Here is a 20,058-nt window from a genome sequence, read left to right as displayed (position 1 = left end):
CAAAGATCAGGCGTTAGATCAGCCAAAACATTGCCCCAAAGCAGGGCTGCTGGAGTTTGTCATTTGCAGCAGCTACCCCCAAGTTCCAGCCCCAGCCAATAGCAGCAGCGCTCAGCTACTCTTCCGAGGGACCGGCCAGGGTGCTCGCAGCACGCATCAACAGGTCACATTGCCTGCTTCCACGCAGTTCCCACTACCAGCTTCTGCCAGGAAGCTTTTCACAAAGACAACAGGGGGGTTTGTTCACTGCCAGGGGCTTTAGGCAGAGACAGGGGTAGGACAGCGTCTGCTCTGGCTGTTCGCACTAGCGTCCTAGATGGCACCATGAAGCAGCCTCTTTACAGCTGTTGACTTTGATTGGCTATAAACAGAGTCTACTTAATGAAGCAGGACACACCACTGCCTCAGGCACTGAGAGTCCTGCGCAGAGAGCTGGGAATGCAGCACGGATGCTGTCTGATCCCGGGGGATTTCCTGCAGAACTAAAGAGGACGGGACTGGCTCAGCATGAGTGTACCAATACCAACACCACTCTGCCCACGGAGCTATGGGAACGGCCTCAATGCCACAGCCAGAAACACCCCCCAGGACGGGTGTGCTGACAGCTTTTATTGCTCAACTCATCAGGCAGAGGGGGACCCCTGCTGTACCTTCCCCCAGTTGCCCATTAAGTACAGGTTAAATGTGAGTTAAACCCCTTGGTAACAAGGCAACTCCGTAATGAGACGTCCTTAACCCAGGAAGGCAGAGGGGGAGCTTTTCAAATGCTCAGCACCAAAGCCACCCCTGGTGCGGCGAGATTCGAGCCTGGACGCCCTGTGGCAGGGAAGAGCACTCCCCCCCTCTGTACAGCGCCGCCGGCCCCAGCCGCAGCACGCTGGGAAGGGTGGCATGTTGGATGTGGAGGTGCTACAGCTACTCCAACATGTTCCCTTGCCCAGAATAGGAAGGTGATAAGGGAGCTGCACTATTATAGCTACACATTCATAGCAATTGATGCTCTAAGACCTCCAGCCTGCGGACCAGATGACCTGGTCCCTCGGGAGTGTTTCTTAGGAACAGTTCAAGCCTTTATCGTCATCGTTTGTTCAGGTCTCAGTGACCGTGACCTTTGCCTGGGATACTTATGCTCAGCAGCGAGCAAAGGCTGGAGGGGTCACTGGTGACGTTTGGCACAGGGCAAGCACATTCCCAGGGCAAGGAAATTCTCCCTCCACCTCACAGCAAAGCAGGCTCCCAATTAGAGAGCCCAATGGAAAGGGGAGATCTGCTTTAGCTGGGGAACAAGGGGGCAAGAGGAAACAGAGCTGCCGGATGATACGCTTCCAAGGACTCCAAGACACCCCTGGCAAGTTACCAACAGCGTGCAAAGCCGTTTTCATGGAAATGGTCATTGTTCCCAGGCACTGAGATCTGGTGGGATTTGGAAGCAGATGCTGGAACTCCATTTGCTTCAGAGGGTTTGGAGAAAAGTCAGGCAGGAAAGCACCAAGAAGCACCAAGCTCCACAGAAATTTCTGTCCTACTGTCCTCAACTACATCACCAACCCTGGACATTCAAAATCCGGTATTAGGCCCCCAAAATCGTGAGATTGGCTTAAGAATCATGAGCCATTAAGATTAAGAAGTGTGGGGGTCTTTTTACTTGCCTTCAGGTGCTAGATCCTTGAGAGGGGGGTCACATTTTTAAGCTTTTCTTTGAAAGACAATGAGAGCTAAAATTCTTTCTAAAAAGAGAGATGAGAGTCTCATGTATTCACATGACCCCAGGAGCTGGGGCTTGAAGAAAACCACCCAATACCACAGGAGTTGTGATAGTCATGACAGTTGGCTACATCATTGGCTCAAACAGGCTTTGTGAGGTCTCCCCTAGCATGCCAGCGCATGGCCTAGGGGCCTGTGGCACTGCACAGACAGACACCGAGAGGAAAAGGGCTTTAAGAGAACAATCAAGAACTATGATCCAGTCGTAGGTCTTGAGAATATCATCACCCATCCCCCTTCCCTGCAGGAGCAGGGAGCACAGCCTTCGTTGAGCTAGTTGATACAGCGACTGCATGCGTAGGGAAGGGGTGGGGTCCATTTACCAGTGCTCCGCTGTTGTCCTTGGCCCTACAAATCCCTGCAGAGCACACAGCTGGGAGCACGGGACTGCAGAGAGCAAGAAATTGCTACTTAATAGGGGAATCGTAGCTCTGTTACCCTGATCCTCCTGCCCACCCCATTTGTTACATTCACTTGTATCCTGCCTCTAGTGAGTTTGCAAGCGCTGCCGGGCAGGGACAGGGCTGGGGTGTTGGTACAGTACCTAGCACAACTGGGCCCTGATGTCAGGTGGGGACCAGCAATACAACTAATAAGAGAGTGACCAAGGCCCTACTACAGGACAAGAGAATGGCTATGAGTCACAAGCAAAGACAGAACGTGTGTCCTAGTTCAGACCACTGCAGCTAGAAAGATAAAAGGGTTTTGAGTGTCAGATCACTGTAGCTCAGCAAACCTGAATGCCAGCAAGTCTAGAGGCAATTCAGGCTCCAGCAGCAGTGTGACCACAATCCACCCACTCCTGCTCCCCAGGCCTGCTGACGGTGGCTCCCACTCAGAGGTGCCACGTGAAATGGTGTATAAGGGTTACTTTAGATCAATCTCCCTGAGGGCCAGCCCCACCCTCTGGGGTATGTGAGGTTCCGGAGGGGCTTGGGGGCAGCTCATGAAGGGGTGGGGGATGGGGGACACTTCTCTGGCCCATGGGATCTGACTGGTGAGAGAGAGAGAGAAAGAAAGAAAGCACGCGCACAGAACCCATCTGGAGAATAGAGATTCAGTCACTGGTGACAGGACTTCTCCCACTACGTAGGGTTACACCTGCCAGAAATAAATGACCGCTCAGCGCCCGCTCAGCCTGTCCACTCTTCAGGCAGAGCCCCCGGTCCTGTGGTGTCTGTGCGGGACCCCGTTTGGTGCCACTGTAACACAAACAAACAGCAACCCAACGGAAATGGAGGGAGAAGCCCAGGAGCTGAGGAAAGCGAAAGTCAGATACAGGATGTGAGAGGGGAAGGGAAACCAAGTGAGCACGCACTGCTCTGAGAGGAGACATAATAACCGTGATCCCAGAGGGGCTTGGACAGACCGCGGCCTCCCAGCCAGAGCTCGGGCGCCTCTTGTACCCAGAGGGCTGTTTTCCCATTAGCAGGGTATGTTCTGAACGGATTTCCACCCCCAGGCCCAGGATCAACCTCTCACAAAGGTGAAGCCGGGGGCAGGAATTTTCCACGAGAATCCAGTCACACAGAGCATCCTGCCAGCACAATGGGCCCCAAAGCCCAATCCTGGCACCCAGTGCCCATCCCCTGCTCTCCACATGGACCTCAGTTTCCAGACTAACAGGTCGGTAGGGACAGGCATGGAGGACAGTGGTCAGCAGACAGCTGAACACCCCCTTCCACATGGAGAGTACATGTGTGGGGGAAGGGGGAGATCCACCTATGGAAGGGACCTTCTGCGTACACACCTGGGGGATGCTCTGAGCCAGAGGATGCGGCTCTTGCCTGTGTCTCTTGCGTGGGGTCAGAGCCGCAAGGACACACTGAAGAGAGCACAAGACCAGGGCTCAGCAGCGGGGAATGGGGAGGTTAGCGAGTGTGAGAGGGGAGTTCAGGAAGCTGCCCACGTGGGGGTGGGGGGTGACAGCACGGCAGGCGAGTGGCCTGTCCAGCAGCAGCCCTACAATCCCGTGATCTGGGTCAGACAGCGAAAGCGAGTTTTCCATGGAGCCGGATTGGAGCTCCAGCCTCGGGTGCTCACTGACCCGCCATGAGCTGCTCTCCCACACGGCTGCGCTAGCCGTTCGGTCCAACTCGGCAATGCCACGCATGGGCACCAAGTGCAACTTCCATGCCCTTCTTTGGGACACCCCCTCCCCCATTACGCGTACCCTTCAAGTGAGTGCTCCAAACAGAGCCCAGAGCACTGGCTGTGGCCACGCGGGAGCTCAGAGGGGGTATGGGGAGGGAGGGAGGGAGTCTTAAAGACACAGACTAATTTCTCCAAGACACATCATCCGCTCACCCCAAGTTTTCCAAGAGGCGCCTCCTGGGGCAGGGGCTCACACATGATAGTTTCCAGGCAGAAGTAGGCAGCTGGTTTTGGTGGGGAAGAGGAAGATGGGCAAGTTAGAAGAAGTTAGGCAGACTTATAATGGAAAGATAGACCCTTGGCAGTGGGTTTGCCTCCTGAGGCCCATGCTGCTGCTTTGCGAGGAGCCATCTGCTGCAGCCTGGCCTTGGTTACCAAGAAGGGGAACTGTCAGAGTAACGTTTGCTCCTTTCTGTGCCACTCACCAGTTCGCGGACATCGTCATCGAGATCCACGCTGCTCAGCTGCCCGAGGCGCAGAAAAGGCGAATGGGTGATCTGAGAGGAGAATGGAAAACTAGATTAATGCACAAATATTCCACATGGCCGCAGGTTAGCAAGCCCCGACACTAGAAGGGAGACATCTGGGTGCCCCCGCTTTGCCCTCCTGACTCTGATACGCAAGGGGGGCAGGGCAGGAGGGAAGTGAGATTGACAGCTGCCTGCCCTCAAGTTCATGCTGCACTCAGCCCAGCTGGGGCACTCTCCCTCTCTCTTCTCATATGCCGCCTGCATTGGTCAGGCTCCCCTCGCCGGGTGTGGCTGTGCTCTGCCTGCTGTGTCAGCAGCCCAGGATCTCCTCACGCAGACTCACCCTGTTGTACTTGCTGCAGCACATGGGAATAGCTTCCTTCCAGGCCAGGGCATCCCGTGCTCTAGGCCAACAGTGGCCAAATGCAGGAGCCAGGCCTAATGCAACCCATGGAGTTCGATGTTGACAGGGGCCACTAGTTTGTAATGCAGAAGCCACGCCAGTCAAGATGGAAGTTGGTACACCAGATTCTGGACTTGCCACAAAGTGACCACATGGCAGCTGCAACTGCTCTGGTTTAGGCAAGTTGGTTGCAATCCTTTGGTGGACAAAGTTTGATTGTCCCAGGGCTAGGCTCACTTAGCCAGCAATGACAGGCCCAGGAGGCAATTTGAAGCCCTGTCAGCAGCTATTATTAATAGTATTAACAACAGTCTACCTTGCAAGAGGCTGAATAAATTACTTCCCTCCACAAGCCAAATGCTCCTCGGCTGTGTTTGTTGGAGGAACACCTGAGCTGCATTTGGGTCATTTTCTTGCATCATGGATAAAGCTCTGCAGACGAGCCCAGAGCTGGAAATGGCCCACTTGCTGCAGCAGGGGGCGTTCAATTTTACACTGCACCGTATCATGCTGTGAAAGGGTCTCTCTGAGGCCGGGAGGGGTTAGCCCCTGTGCACGCTTTTTACTAGTGAGCTCTCGGCCTGCCTCATGGAGCAGAAAAGAGCATGCTGCCATTGGTGGCAACCAACCCACCAGCCAGCCGGTGAGGCCCAGAGAGTTAGGGGCCGTCTGTCTGTCTCTCTCATGGTACCTAGAGCCCAGCACGAAGGGGCTGATCTTAGCCAGGGCCTCTCCCTCCATCCTACCTTTCATTCGCCTATTGCAGCCAGTCTCCTACCCCACACCACTGCCAGGATGCTGCCCAAGCACAGGGAGAGAAGCTGGGAGTTGCTCTTTACTCTGTACGGGGCTGGACACCCCTTGTTCCACTCCCAGCAAGACTGCAAGGCCCCCTGCAGCCATTCAGACTTGAAGACGTCCTGGTTAAATCCCAGGGTAAATCCAGCGGCCCCCCTAGAGAACAGAGGCAGGAGCAGCACAAGGGAGGGATGCTGGAGCTATGCCACCTCCATCTCCTTTCCCTGGAGCTCAGGCAATAGGAGCTGTCACCTGAGGCTTCAGCCAGCTCCAGCCAGGCAGGACGCTCTGCTCTCTGCCTGCTTTGGGGGACACCTCGCATCAGCTGTGCCAAAGCAGCACCCCTGTGCTGCACTGAGCTGGCCCAGTGTACTGGGGCCAGCTCACCGGATGCTGCACAAGAGGCTTTTCTCCCCATGCATCACACAACCCCAGGTGCAGCCCTGCCCTGCACATTTCCCTGCTGGGAGGGCCGCTCCAACGATGCACACCTCACCCCCAGTCACCATGGAGAGACAGGCCTTTCTACCGCACATTGTTCAGTGCGCTGGGGCTCTCCAATGAGGAAGTGCCACAGCCACGTGAAACCTGCTTGTGCCTCGTGGCTCCGAGTTACTTTCGAGAGACTGGCTGTTAACCGATCGCTCCCCAAATCCACCTTCCCTCCCTCCTGAATGCTGGCACCGATACCACAGCTCACGTCTCACCTCACCCAAAGATTTCCCTAATTCAACAGCATTACATAGCTCAGGACCGCGATAACTCAACACACCTGCCTGCCTGGGCAAAATCTGCAGCTGCACTGCAGGAACACCCTCTGGTCATGATCAGGAAATAATTATTTCCTGGCCTGGAATAAGGGATCAGTTAACAACAAACAGATAGTTTGTTGTGCATTTTGCTCCGTCCTCTACTCCACATGACCCACTCCTGGCCAGAGGAAATGAGCATATTAGTCTATTTAATCTCATTCCCACCAAAGCTTTTAGCTCGCTCAGGCCCAGAAAGACATGCTGCTATTTGCAAACAGCAACACAGAGAAACAAGCAAGCAAGCTGGAGGTAGGAGACAGCTCTGAGCCTGCAGACCGAGCGCAACCGAAGCTGCACAAGGCGTTTCCCACAGCGGCTATAGAAAGCCAGGTTCAGGGAGCGTTTGTCACAGCCACACTTTGCTGCCTAGACACGTACCAGGCGGGGATGAACCACAGTGCATTCTCCAGCAGACAGAGTGATCTGGGAGGACCGGTTCTTCTGCAGGGCAAGTTCCCAGAACCGAGCACTGTCAGCAGAGTTGCCTAATACAGGAGTTTGAGAGCTATTCTGGGCACTTCTCCAGTCACTCAACATGAGCAAGGGCTGGGCCTATAACCTAGTCTGCAGTGGTGCTGTGGTGTTAAAGGGCCCCAGCACGCAGTACCAGACATGACGTCCTGCTCCAAAGTGGGGGATGGATACTTTGTTGGTGAAGAAGTGGGGTTTTTACCCACTAAAGCTTATGCCCAAATAAATCTGTTAGTCTTTAAGGTACCACCAGACTCCTCGTTGTTTTTGCTGGGGCTGAAAGCATCTACCCTGGTATCTGAAGTGTCACTGCGCCGCAGAAGGGAGCACTGCCCTGGCAGGGGGGTGGGGGGACAGGGAACACGACAACTAGCCATCGGACACTGGAGTTATTTTAATTTACATTTAATGGAAATGAGGTTTCCCAGAGCTGACATCTGCCCCTTTCCACAGACCACCTCGGCCCTGCAGGGCCAAGAGGCCTATTGTGAGCAACAGCATAGGATGGAGCCATCCCTGCGGTCAGGAGACTAGCATGGCCTGCCAAAGACAAACAAAGAAACCGCCATCCCCTGTGCCAGCGAGGAGCCTCTGGAACGCGGGAAGAGAGGCAGCTCCAGGGGCCTGCAGGCACATTGGACTCTCTCAGTCTTTCCGGCTGGACTGAGAGAAGCAGTCACCGGGAAAGGGCTAGTACTAGTCATTCTGTACTAGTCATTCATGCAACTGGCCACTGCAGGGAGGCAGCCACTTCGAACTTGTCTCAAAGGATTCACTGCAATAGCCCAGGCAATCAAGTCATGGGGAACTGAAGGCCCTTCTCCCGCTGTAAAATGGGAGGTGTTGGGTGTATAGCTCCATTAGAGACAGCGAGGTGTTCAGAGACTACAGGAACAGGGGCCTACAAGACACTTTCCTCTTCCTCTGAGGGTCTAAGGCCAAGCTCTCCCTGCCTATATCAGAAGTATTTGAAGAGGAGGTGCAAGATCCCATTTTAGAACAGAGGTGGCGATGCCCGTTTTACAGCCAGGTCACAGTGAGCGGCTGCAAGAGGAGCAGAGGCAGATGAGGGCCCAAAGGGGGAGAGGCACCCAGACAAGTGTGATTGGGTCAAAACGGAGCCAGCTCTCAAACAGGACCCAGACTGACTCCACATCTCCAGATCCTGCAGCCCTGCTGGTTTGGTACCAAGCACAGGGCTAGATGTCAAGTCGTCCCTTGCGAGGCGATGAGTCTCCATGGCCAGAAAGTGGCAGCATGAGGAGCTCTTCAGAGGCCATCGGGAAAGTGGCACTGCCTGACTTCACAAACAGCTCTTTGTGCGCTGGTTTTGTCAGACCCAACTTAGGGCCAGACCTGTCCCACCGCTGCTGTAATTTACCTTTCCCATAAGAGCCACCCTCGCTTCCCTTCACAGCCCTCCCCAGACTCATTTAACATTCACACCCACTCCGGGAGGAGCTACCACGAAAGTGCTCAGATTCCCAGACCATGAAACTCACTCCTCTCTGCGAGCTTTGGGAGGGGGACGAAGTTAGTTTAGAGTGCTGGCCACGCAACATGCACATTATCAGATAGAAGCAGGCCCCTCCCTTCTCTTCAGTCTCCAAGCGGTGTGGTCATGTCTGCAAGCAGACAGGAACCAAGATGCAATCAGCTTGTTAGCAGGATCACAAGACTGTACACTCAGGCTCCCTTGCCAGCCACTAAGGGCACATCTACGCTGCAGCTGGAAGCAAGCCCCCCAGCCCAGATCGACAGACTCAAACTAGCCACCTCACCCGCAAGGCTAGCATGAGTCTCCGCCCGAGCCACAGCGTCCACACTGCTATTTTTAGCGTGTTAGCTTGAATCTGTTGCCCTGAACGGGGTGGCTCGCTCCCGCTGCTGTGTAGACTTACCCTACCTTCCCCCCCGCCGAAGGGCGCTGCTTGAGATCCTAATACCGACAGAGCAAAGCAATTGCCCATCTGGAGTCCAAACCAATGCAGTGGCTCACAAGGCTGGATCAGTGCCAGGTTTACAATAGTGCGAGTGGCCAGCCTGCTCTGCTTGCATTGTGCCCCGAGACCCCACTGGCTCCCCCGTGCTCACCACTTGCTCCTCTCGGCCTGCCCGCTGGCCGGCCGAGGGCTCCTGTCCACCCCCAGCCCCACCCTCCAGCTTCTTTCTGCCTCCTGGCCAGACCCCATTGCACCTCCAGCTCCAGGCAGTCTCTGCTTCCCACCACCTGTGGGGTCCCACCTGTCTCCCTAGCTGAACCGCCTGGGACTGATGCAGAAGCCTGGCCAGTCTTGGCCAGTTGGGGGGAGGGGCACAGTGTGCCAGTTTGTAAATAGTGCCCTCACACGGGGCTGAGTGGAGTGGGGCCACTCCTGCCATACCATACCCCTGGCCAGCCCCCCACGCCATGCTCCATTGCCTCCATGGGGGCCCCCAAATATGTTTGGTGCCAAGCCCACAAAAGGTTAATCCAGCCCTGGGCTGGATCTAAACAACCTCTGCAACTGGCACCAGGTCTGGAGTGTTAACTTGAAACAGGAGCGCACTCCTTCACACCAGGAGAGTTTACTCTGCAGGCCCTGACTCCTCCAACCCTGGGCTTGTGTATCTCTAGAATGCAAAGAGAATACATTAAAAATATGTTATATACACACACATATACATACATACACACACACATACACGCACACCCCAGTACCACCTAGTCATTGAGCCTAGATTTGTTTAAGCCTTTGATACCTTAACAAGAAGCCTGAAGTCACCTCTTCACGACTGATCACAAGCAAAATCATTTTAATAAACTTGGGGAGGAAGCCAAGACTAGCCAGTTTCAGCTTATTCTCCTACGTTATCTCAAACAGTTACTCAATTTGGCGTTCCAAAACACAGGTCATGGGAGCCAGTAGCAACCCCTGTACTTCGGTTGCCTAACACTTTCCACGGCAAGAAATGTTTGTGACCTTTTTTCGAAAGTTCTCACCTCCATTGCTGGTCGAAGCTTTTGATGACAAGATAAAGGCCAAAAGGGATCATTAGATCATTTAGCCTGACTTCCTGTATGTCACAGGGCACAGAATTTCACCCAGTTACCCCAGTGTTGAGCCCAAGACCTTGTCTGACTAAAGCCTCTTCCAGAACGGCATCCAGTGTTGATCTGAAGACATCAAAAATGGAGAATCTGCCACTTCCCTTGGTCGTGTCTTCCAATGGTTAATCATCCTGTTAAAAATGCGTCCATTATTTCCATCTAAATTTGTCTGGCTTCAGCTTCCAGCTATTAGTTCTTGGCACGTTTTTCTTCACTAGATGCACGAGCCTTTTAATACCTGGTGTTTTCTCCCCAGGAAGGTGCTTCCACACCATCATCAACCAGCTCCGTTTTTTGAGGGGTTTTTGGTAATAAACTAAACTAAACAGACTGAGCTGTAAGTCACTCACTGTAATACATTTTCTCCAGACCTTAAATCATTTTTGTGGCTCTTTTCTGCACCCTCTGCAATTTTCAACACCTTTTTTTAAAATGCAAACACCAGGACTGTAAGCAACATTCCAGCATTTGTCCGGCCAATGCCATACACGGAGGTAAAAATGACGTCCATACTCCTCCTACTCATTATATACCTGCAGGACCAGATTGAGTCAAATCCATTTTAATCATGATTCAGTCTTCAAGGAGGAAATCTGAATTTAAATCATCAATTTTAATTTTGTTTTGTTTTGTCCCGTCCCTGGCCTCATTTGCCAGAAGCTGGGAATGGGTGACAGGGGATGGATCACTTGATGATTACCTGCTCTGTTCATTCCCTCTGGGGCACCTGGCATTGGCCACTGTCAGAAGACAGGACTCTGGGCTAGATGGACCATTGGTCTGACCCAGTATGGCCGTTCTTATGTTCTTATTTGCACTTTAGGAAAATTAACAAAGAAAGGTGCATTTTTATTGGTGGTTAACCATTAAAACGTGCTGAACTGAAACCAAATGTAGTCCTTATAAAAAAAATTGGTACTTTTGGCTAACCAGGAGGATACAGTATAGAAATTATATTCCTACCAGGTGCCTTGTTCAAAATGTTTTGGTGCTTAAGTAACTTTGAAATATCTGCCCCATGCCCTTCGTGTTTTTATGCTTAATAGATCTCACTCATCCTCTCCAACCTGGTTTTATTCATACTTTGAAAGATGAAAACAAGTTTTCCTGCTAGTTCAATTCCCTCTCGTTTTTAAACAGCTTTGAATGAATTACTAGCCCAAATGAAGCGCTCGTTCACTCTCTGCACTTGCTAGCTAAACTGAAACCAAAAGTAATTAAGGCAAAAGCTTTTCTGGGCAACAGAAACTGACAGTTATTTACATTTGGAAAAATGTAAATACCAGAATTTCTCCATTCTACAGACAAAGTAATTTATATACATCAGCAGAACATGACATTGTGACATTTATAAAGCTTGAGTTGACATAAAGAAAGTGAGATGGTTTTCCTGGGAACCAGTAAATAATTAAAAAAGCAGCACCATTTACTAAATTAAAATTTGGGGACTCACTGACTTTATTTAAATGTTTTTAACAGAGTGAACTGTAGTCCCTAAAACCAGCTGTCAATGTCAAATGTAATTGCAATCAGATTATTTAAAAGGAAAAGTATTCAGTGTATAAGTCCATTTTTATCTACCCCTCCTCCAAGGATCCCCTTAGCCCTTTTTGCCACAGCATCAAAATGGAAGCTCCTGTTGAGTTGCTTGTTCGCCATGACCCTAAATCCTTTTCAAGTCCCTGCTTTCCAGGATATAAATTGAACTGTATTTAAATTGAAATTTGGCTGGAAGAAAATCCCCAGGCTACAGAAGTGCTTTTCCTTTCTCTCTTGATTCCATTTGGGTTTGGCTGAGACAGACACTGTGCTCACTAATACAAACTGAAGTCACTCTTTCCTTCTCTCGCTTGCTTCCCCAGGGAAATGTTGGCAGCCTACCAAAATAACTGAATGAATATTCTACAGCTGGGCCCACGCCACCACTGCGCTGGAATGACCTGGGAGCTGTAGCAGTGGGAGAGGAGATGAGAAAGAGCTGGGCCTCCCACATGCCTCCCTGGACTTGGCACATCTTCCCAGCAGCCCATCCCCTCTTCCCACCAGGGGCATCACATGGGGCAGCAACTCCCCCAGCACTTATCAGAGGGGAGAAAGAATGACGGGCTGGGGCCTCCCCTAGACCCAGCCCATGGCACCAGCAGCCCAGCCCAGGGACAGCTGCCAGCAGGAAAAGGTTGCTAATGTAGTCAATCCTGTAGCTCAAACCTGCTGCTGATGCACGATGGGGGAGGTTGTTAGTCGTTTTTAACTCTTTTCTTTTAAAGGAACTGAAGTTATGTAAGATCTACTTTTAACAAAGGTTGCTTGTGTAGCCTTAATTTGACCCCCCCACACACATGTATGCCTTACGACTGTCTTTAATTACATGACCACATATTATTTTTTCTTTAACAGAACTCCTGCCTCACTCAGTGCACAGGCTAGACTCCCCCAGGGGACAAAACTAAGGTTGCAAAGGCAGCCATAAATATGGCATTTTAAGTGCTTGACTTTGCAACAAACATTCGTTTGCATGTGGGCAGCATTTAGATCAGTGAGGCACCTAGATCTGGACTGAGGCCTTGTTGGGCTAGGTGCTGAACAGAGAGAGGGCAACGCAATCCTTGCCCTAAAGAGCTGACAGTGTAAAGGGGAGGGGGCTTTAGCGTAGGGTAGAAAGACTAGACACTCAAGTGCTCTTGATCTGACTGGAAGCACCAAGACGTAATTGTATTTTCTGCAGGGGCCTCTGACTGAGAAAGGGTGAGCTGGGCTTCCACCTCCAAATTTCATTATGAGAAAAAAAAAATTACAACACACACACACAAAGAACTTTAGGTAAATGCAAGTGAGACCCTATGCACTAGCTAGTTTGAACTCCCATACTCTGGAGTCCATATGAAAGCTGGCACATTGGCCAGATTAAGACTGAGAGAAGATCCTTCAGCATTTGGGGCTCCAACCCCAAGACCAAAGGATCCCTCTGAAGAAGAATTCTCCTCTAGGTTATTCTAGGGGCAGTGTAATGCTTAGAGTGGTGCTAGGCCAGACTGGACTTTTTCCATCAGCCTGAACAACATGTGGACAGATGTTTGCAAGAGAGGTGGGGGAGAGCAAATATGACTGACTTGGCTGGTATGATGTTACCGCTGATTGTTACTGCGAAAGACTGACACTATTCTGTAATATCCTGGGCAAACCTTATGGAATTAAGTTGGGGTTCGCTGTGTGTGTTATTGTGGCACTGGATGTGCCTTCTCTAGCAGGGATGGGGATACTAATGTAATTTCCCTGCTTACCAGCCCTTTGAAGCCAACCCCAGGAAAGGTGCATATATTGGTTCACACTGGATTCTCCACGGACCAACCCACAAAGGACTCTTGGATAAACTAGCTCAGGGCCTTCTTCCTGATCCAGCAAAGGGACAGGCCTTCTGCTCCACATAGAGCACCAGTCCTTAGGGAAGGGTAGGAAGGACTGGGCCTACTGAGGCCCCATAAGACTGTGGGCTTGTTCTGAGCTGAAGCTGTGATGAACAGGTAACCTTAAGGAATCTCCCTTCAGTGGGGGTTTGATGGATGGCTCCTATCAGAGCCCATGTTAGGTTGGGCGGATCCCTGGGAAGGTGATTAGCATGCAGGTAGGCTTTTTAATGTTTTCTCTGTAGTGCATTTACTGAAAGAATAACTGTAGCAACTGCACCTGGTAACCATCTCTGAAGAGCTGGGATAGTTTCTGCCATAGCTCATTGGTATAAAGACACTCACTACGCAGACTTCTGAAGTTGGCCGATTTTGCCAAGTAAGGTGCTGCTAGTTTCTAGCGCAGTGGCCAGTTCATTTATTTCTAATTGTAAGTTCTAGAAAGAGATGACTCAGGCGACATCATTCTGGGACATGGTCCAACGGCTGATTGCAATGAAAACAACCTCTCTGAAAGGACCTGTAGCAAACCCAGAGTAGCAACTTTAATTGGAAAGAAAAGTTTGGCTAAAGTTTAAAATTTTTATTAAAGTTAATGTTTAAAATTAAATATACACAAATTAAGAGGGAAGGTACTGTGCATCTGGGGTCAGGCTTGATTTATGAGGGATTACAGGTATTGGTTGCAAGGGTGAAGAGATACATATATATCACATAACCAGCATAGACCCAGATTGGGGTGCAAGGGTTTTTAAAGTGTCAGTGGATAAGTGGGCTCAGACACACCAAGCCATAATATACAGTAAATAGCACTCAAAAATAATTTCCTACCCCACAGGATGTGCTGTATATGATGACATATGAGCAATGACAAAGGGCCCATTATTACAGTATGGTTGAACCAGTGTGGTATTGATTGGCAAGGAGACCAACATAGCTAGTAGCATCTTGCCCAGCAAGGACTGACTCACCCAGGAGCAGAGCTAGTGAGCCCTACGCCAGGCAGATGGGTTACAACCCCCAACCACGAGAATCCACAAGATTAGATGTAGGCAGTAATAAAAGGCCTATATTCAGCCAAACTATATTATATGCACCATGCATGGTAGCTACCGTACCAGTGTTCTACCTTCCAGGCTGACTAGCCATGAAGCAATCCCTGCCTGTGAATAATGGCATGACTTCAATCAGAGCTAATGAACAAAAACATTGACAGAACAAACACTATGACTGTGTACACAGCAAACTTTTTATAGGCTCCCAACTTTGCTCTGAAGAACCACAAACAAGAAGCATTTGACTCAACTTCTGTTGTTGATGAGTAAACTAGGCCACTGCCTGGGAAATGTTATCGGAGGGTTTTTTTATTTCCAGAGAAGGGTCACAAGACATGAATTATTTCCTTTCCTTATCCTCTGCACCATCACATGCCAACAGCCTGGCTCTGGATCACACAGAACATTAAAAAGAAGCTGTGTCCCCATACACCTCCATGCAGCAATTTGAATGACCACACAGACATCGTACAGACTGGCGGATTCCATGAGAGACAAGATATTGCTGCCTACGAGGCTGAAGTGAAACTGACCAGAGTCTTGTTAATATCACCTCGGGAAATTATGTGCAGCAACCCTGAAACTGTCTGCAGACTCAAGAAGTCAGCTCAAGGCTAAGCGCTCACTCCCATCAGGTGAGTAGGCAGGTATACTCCCCAGCCCCGTTGACCCTAAAGGCTAACAGTCCTAGGCATGAACTACTCCAAGATTCCTCAGGAATTTTTGTTTTCTCTAATACAGGTACAGACCTTTCTTCCTTCCCCCCGGAGGAGACACATCCAGGATGCCTCTAATTATAGCCAGCAGGAAGACCTCTGGTGCTATTCCCTGATTGCAGCATTTTACATCTTGCTATCTGAGCTTCTAAACAAGCATGCAGCTAATCAAAATAAGCATACACAGATTAATACAGATATTAGCATCCCACCAGCCTACAGACTCATACAACAATTTTGCATCTGTTGCAAGGTAGGCTGAGTATTCGCGACCAAGGATCCCACACATCGTTTGACAAATCCATCTGCCACCCTACCCTTCTCCCCTCCCCAAAAATGTTACTCTCAAGGAAAGCAAAAAGACAAAATGAAAGGCACAGCAGGCACATGACAAGTCATCACCACCATAAAGTTTGCTTTTATCCACGTGGGTTAGAAGGCAGACTCTTGATCTGCATTTCTCAGAATAACATTGCTTCCTGCCTGAGAATTAGGATTGCTTCCTGCCTGGGCATCAGCGTGTTTGAATATTTAATATTTAATTTGTGAGCTAGCTTGGAAAAATATCAGAGCCGATCCAGTTGAATGGCAAGGAAGGAGAAACGAGAGGAGTGTTTTATAAAAAGATCCCTTTATCCTAGTATCAGGTGTTAAGCACATCCAGCTGAACTGTCCAAGCACTTCTTAGGTATCTTGAAATCGCCAGATTGATGAGATGTGCCCAAGATTCAAGTGTTTCAGCATTATGAGCATATTCATATGATCTGAATTGTGTGCACGTGCTTAGAGATGTAGAACATGGGAACCACCATGCCAGTTCAGACCCCAGGGCCCCCTCACTCAGTATTCTCCTGATGATTGCCAGTACCAGGGCCCTCAGGAGAATGCAAGAAGCTTCATAGAAGATGGTTATGGAATAATCAGCTCACACAGAGTATCTTCCTAACCCTGCCAGTCAGTGAATGGCTCTTGCTCTGAAACAGAAGAGTTTATCTCCTTTGAATTCAACATGTGCATATTCATTCTATAACTATATGGATAAGCATATCCCTAAACAGCTCATCCCTTTTAATCCCACACAGCTCCTGGCCTGTGTGAGATCTTATGGCAGTTGTGTCTTGAGAAAACGACAGTATTTCCTTTACCCCATGTGCTGCATGAAATTAAATGAGTCGCCATTTAAAGAGTTTGATTTTCCTGTGCTCAGCTGCTCAAGCCCTTGCCTCACCCTGGAGAGCAGGCCCAGAACCAGCCTGCTAGCTCACTCCCACACAAACATATGCTTTTAAGTAAGAATTGGGGTAATCTCCCCAGTTCATTGCTTCTCGCCTGCAGCTGAGAGTGTTGTAGAAAGCTGGCTGGGCCCAACAGTAATGGGGAGGATAAGGAGCCCATTAAAAGGGTCGTACGTAACGTACTGGTCCCACTCTCCATGCTTATAGACCAGGGATTGACAACCTTTGGCACGCAGCCCATCAGGGAAATCCGCTGGCGGGCCGGGACGATTTGTTTACCTGCAGTGTCCGCAGGTTTGGCTGATCGCAGCTCCCACTGGCCGCGGTTTGCCATTCCAGGCCAATGGGGGCCACGGGAAGCGGCGCGGGCCGAGGGATGCGCTGGCCTCCACTTCCCACAGCCCCCATTGGCCTGAAACGGCAAACCGCAGCCAGTGGGAGCTGCGATCAGCCAAACCTGCGGACGCTGCAGGTAAACAAACCATCCCGGCCCGCCAGCGGATTTCCCTGACAGGCCATGTGCCAAAGGTTGCCGATCCCTGTTATAGACCCTGCTACTTCTTACTGGTCACACCTTGATCAGCCAAAGATTCACAGGTTACACATCAGCAGAGACCATGACTTTGAAATGAAGATTTCCTGTATCCATTATATTTAAAAAGGATAATCACTAAGAAATGGTTAGTAGCTCCTGAAAGTATTCCTCTTCCACCCACCCCATTTGTTTTATTGCCATGCCACAGCAACCCCTCACAGCAACACTGCTCTTCTTGGGGGGTCAGCAGCCTGTCTCATCAGCTGTGCTTACCAAGTACAGCGATCAGCTAGGCACTTGTCACAGTGACATGAGAAACACATTGTATGAATCAGCTCCATGTGCTGTGTTTTTCCTTGCTGGTTGTCCTAGTCATCCGTAGCCTGACTACAGCTCTGTTCCAGTATCGCTCTGCAATAGGAAATCGCAGCTCACTATCTGGTGACCTGTAAAGTTCTGCTTTTTAATCCAGTTTGGTTGACTCAGACACAAGAAAGACTGACCTGTCCAAGACTGATCAGTGAATAGTGACAGGTACTCAGGACAGTGCTGTAACTGAAGGCATAAAGTTTCTCTCCCCTGAGTAAGGAAGGGTGCAGCAGAGTTGCTCTTCTACCATGATATTTCCACAATTTCTGCTTGATTTCCCCACCCCTCAAAAACAACAAGGAGTTTGGTGGCACCTTAAAGACTAACAGATTTATTTGGGCATAAGCTTTCGTGAGTAAAAACCTCACTTCTTCGGATGCACCCCCTCAGGCCGCTGCTGGCTGAGCAGCCTAATGAGAACATGGATCCAAATCTTAGGCAGCAAGGAATTCTACACCCCCTCTTAAATAATTATCGAGTACAGTCTCCCAAGGATGACAGAGAGTGACCCTAAAACAGGGGTGGGCAAACTACGGCCCGCGGGCTGCATCCAGCCCATCAGACCTTTTAATGCGGCCCTCGAGTTCCCGCTGGGGAGCAGGTTTGGGAGCTTTCCCCACTCCAGTGCTCCAGCCAGGGAGCGGGGCTTGCCTTGCTCCACTCCACGCATGCAGCAGCTCGGTGTGGCTCCTGGAAGCAGGGGCAGCCAGGGGGCTCCGCAAGCTGCCCCCGCCCCAAGCGCCAGCTCTGCATCTACCATTGGCCAGGAACCATGGCCAATGGGATCTGCAGGGGCGGTGCCTGCGGACAGGGCAGTACACAGAGCAGCGTGGCCCGGCCTCCACGTGGGAGCTGGAGCGGGGAAGGGACGCTGTTTCCAGGAGCCACTTCAGATAAGCACTGCCCAGATCCTGCACCCCGAACCATCCCTGCGCCCCAACCCCCTGCCCCAACCCTGATTGCCCTCCAAACCCTTTGATCCCAACCCAGAGCACGCTCCTGCACCCCAAACTCCTCATCCCCAGCCCCACCCCCGAGTCTGCACCATCAGCCGGAACCCTCATCCCCCCGTGCGCCCGAATCCCCTGCCCCAGCCGGCCCTCCATACAATTTCCATACTGAGATGTGGCCCTCAGGCCAAAAAGTTTGCCTCTACAACAAGGGCAGGGGCCCCTTTGGGAAGCAAAGCTCAGATCCCCATCCATTTGCAGAGGTCAGTGCACATTCAAGAGTCCTGGAAACCCAAAATGAGACACCTTGCATGCCACCAGTAAGCCAGTCCCTCTCCTCAGCTACCCACCAAATCATTTTGACACCTAACTGATGCTGTCCAGTTAGTCACTGCTTGCTCCCAGTACTTCCCGGTCTCTCCAATTCCACTGAAGGCTGTGGAGACACATTCCAATACTAAAGGAAAGCTTCAAGGAGCTCTCTCCAGAGAGACAGCATGAGGTGAAAGCCAACAACAGGACTAAAGGAGGCAGAACCCGATCGCTAACCCTTCCTCCTTCCCCATATGAATTCTCTGCACCCTAAACTCACTCAACACAAAATCCCCTCTTAAGGACATAAAGCTCCCCTCCCCCACACTCAGGGCTGCATAGATCCTGTAGCAACCACTTATTCTCCAAATAAGCCACCAGGAGAATTTATTTCACCCTGGACCCTTGTCACTTCACCATCTACACTGTCTTTGCAATGTTCCAGCATTTGTCCAGATCCTACCTGTACAGCTCAATTCCCATCTCAGGGCTCTGCCAGATTTCACCCATTTATAGGCGCTTCCATTCGGTTACACCACCAGGGATTAGGGCAGCCCCTAGCTGAACTCCAGCAAAGGAAGCACACAGAGCTCCGGCAGGCTCTGCGATGTACAGCAGCTCCCAGAACCGAGGAGAAGTAGCTGCAAGAAGGGTGTCTGGGGCTGCAGGGCTAGAGCACGGAGGTTTATAAGCAGAGCGCAGCTGGGGCAATAAATTGGGTGAAGCTAGCAGGCAAGGATGGGTCGGGGGCAAGAGGCAGAGACACAGCTAGGCTTGGAGCTCACTGGACATTCAGGCGAGCTCGGCAGGATGCAGGGCACCAGCTAGAGCGAGCCCAGCCTCCCCAGGGCGGGATGAGCGGGACCCGCACCGGATCTGGGCTTGCCTGTTCCCCGCCGCGCAGCCCCGCTGACCCCGGCCCCTCAGCGAGCCCCCCTGCAGCCCCTGACCCCCCGACACCAGCCCCACAACGCGAAGCCCCCGGCCCCCCGCAGGGAGCCGGCCCCACTCGCTCACCGGCCGGGAGTGCGGGGGGCCGCCCGCCGCCCCCGGACCCGCGCCGTTCAGCAGCGGGGTGGCCTCCCCGGCGGCCGGGGGCTCGTCCTCCTCGTCGCGGTCCCGGCCGGACCAGGACACCTTCTTGGCGACGTTGGCCATGCGGCCGGGCCGGGGGCGCTCGGCAGGGGCAGCTGCCGCTCGGGGCTCCGCATCGGGCTCCGGGCTGCTCATGTGACCCCGTGGGGCAGGCAGCGCCGCCGCTCACGTGACAGGCACTACGACGGCGGCCGAGACTATGGGAACGTTGCATCATGGGAGTTGTAGTCTGGCGGCTTCCCCCTGTTGGCGGGCGCGGAGGTTGCCTGTAGTGTAGGTGTCTCATGCAGGTCGGTGTCTCATGCAATGTAACTTCCATTCGTTGTGTGTGTGCACTCGGGTCAATGGGAGCCGTGCAATGCCTGGTCCAGAGTAGCACACCTGACACGCAGCTGTATAGCAAAGGGCTTCATGGGGCAGATGA

At 51.6% G+C, this 20,058-nt stretch overlaps 1 protein-coding gene across 1 annotated transcript in view; it reads right to left on the bottom strand.

Annotated features, from left to right (window-relative positions):
* Positions 1-19,820, bottom strand: part of CLCN7 (chloride voltage-gated channel 7) — a 50,282-nt gene extending 30,462 nt beyond the window's left edge. Inside the window, exons 1-2 of the mRNA XM_005294414.5 lie at positions 19,557-19,820; positions 4,344-4,415 (exon numbers count right to left, since the gene is read on the bottom strand). Coding sequence (XP_005294471.4) covers positions 4,344-4,415; positions 19,557-19,769 — 285 coding nt within the window. The 5' untranslated portion in view covers positions 19,770-19,820. The remainder of the gene's footprint in view (positions 1-4,343; positions 4,416-19,556) is intronic.
* Positions 19,821-20,058: the final 238 nt, after the last annotated feature.

This window comes from Chrysemys picta, chromosome 10 (genome assembly GCF_011386835.1).
Source record: "Chrysemys picta bellii isolate R12L10 chromosome 10, ASM1138683v2, whole genome shotgun sequence".
In the NCBI taxonomy this organism is placed as follows: Eukaryota; Metazoa; Chordata; order Testudines; family Emydidae; genus Chrysemys; species Chrysemys picta.
Note: the sequence above shows the minus strand (reverse complement) of the source record. Positions and strands in the feature narration are given on the sequence as shown.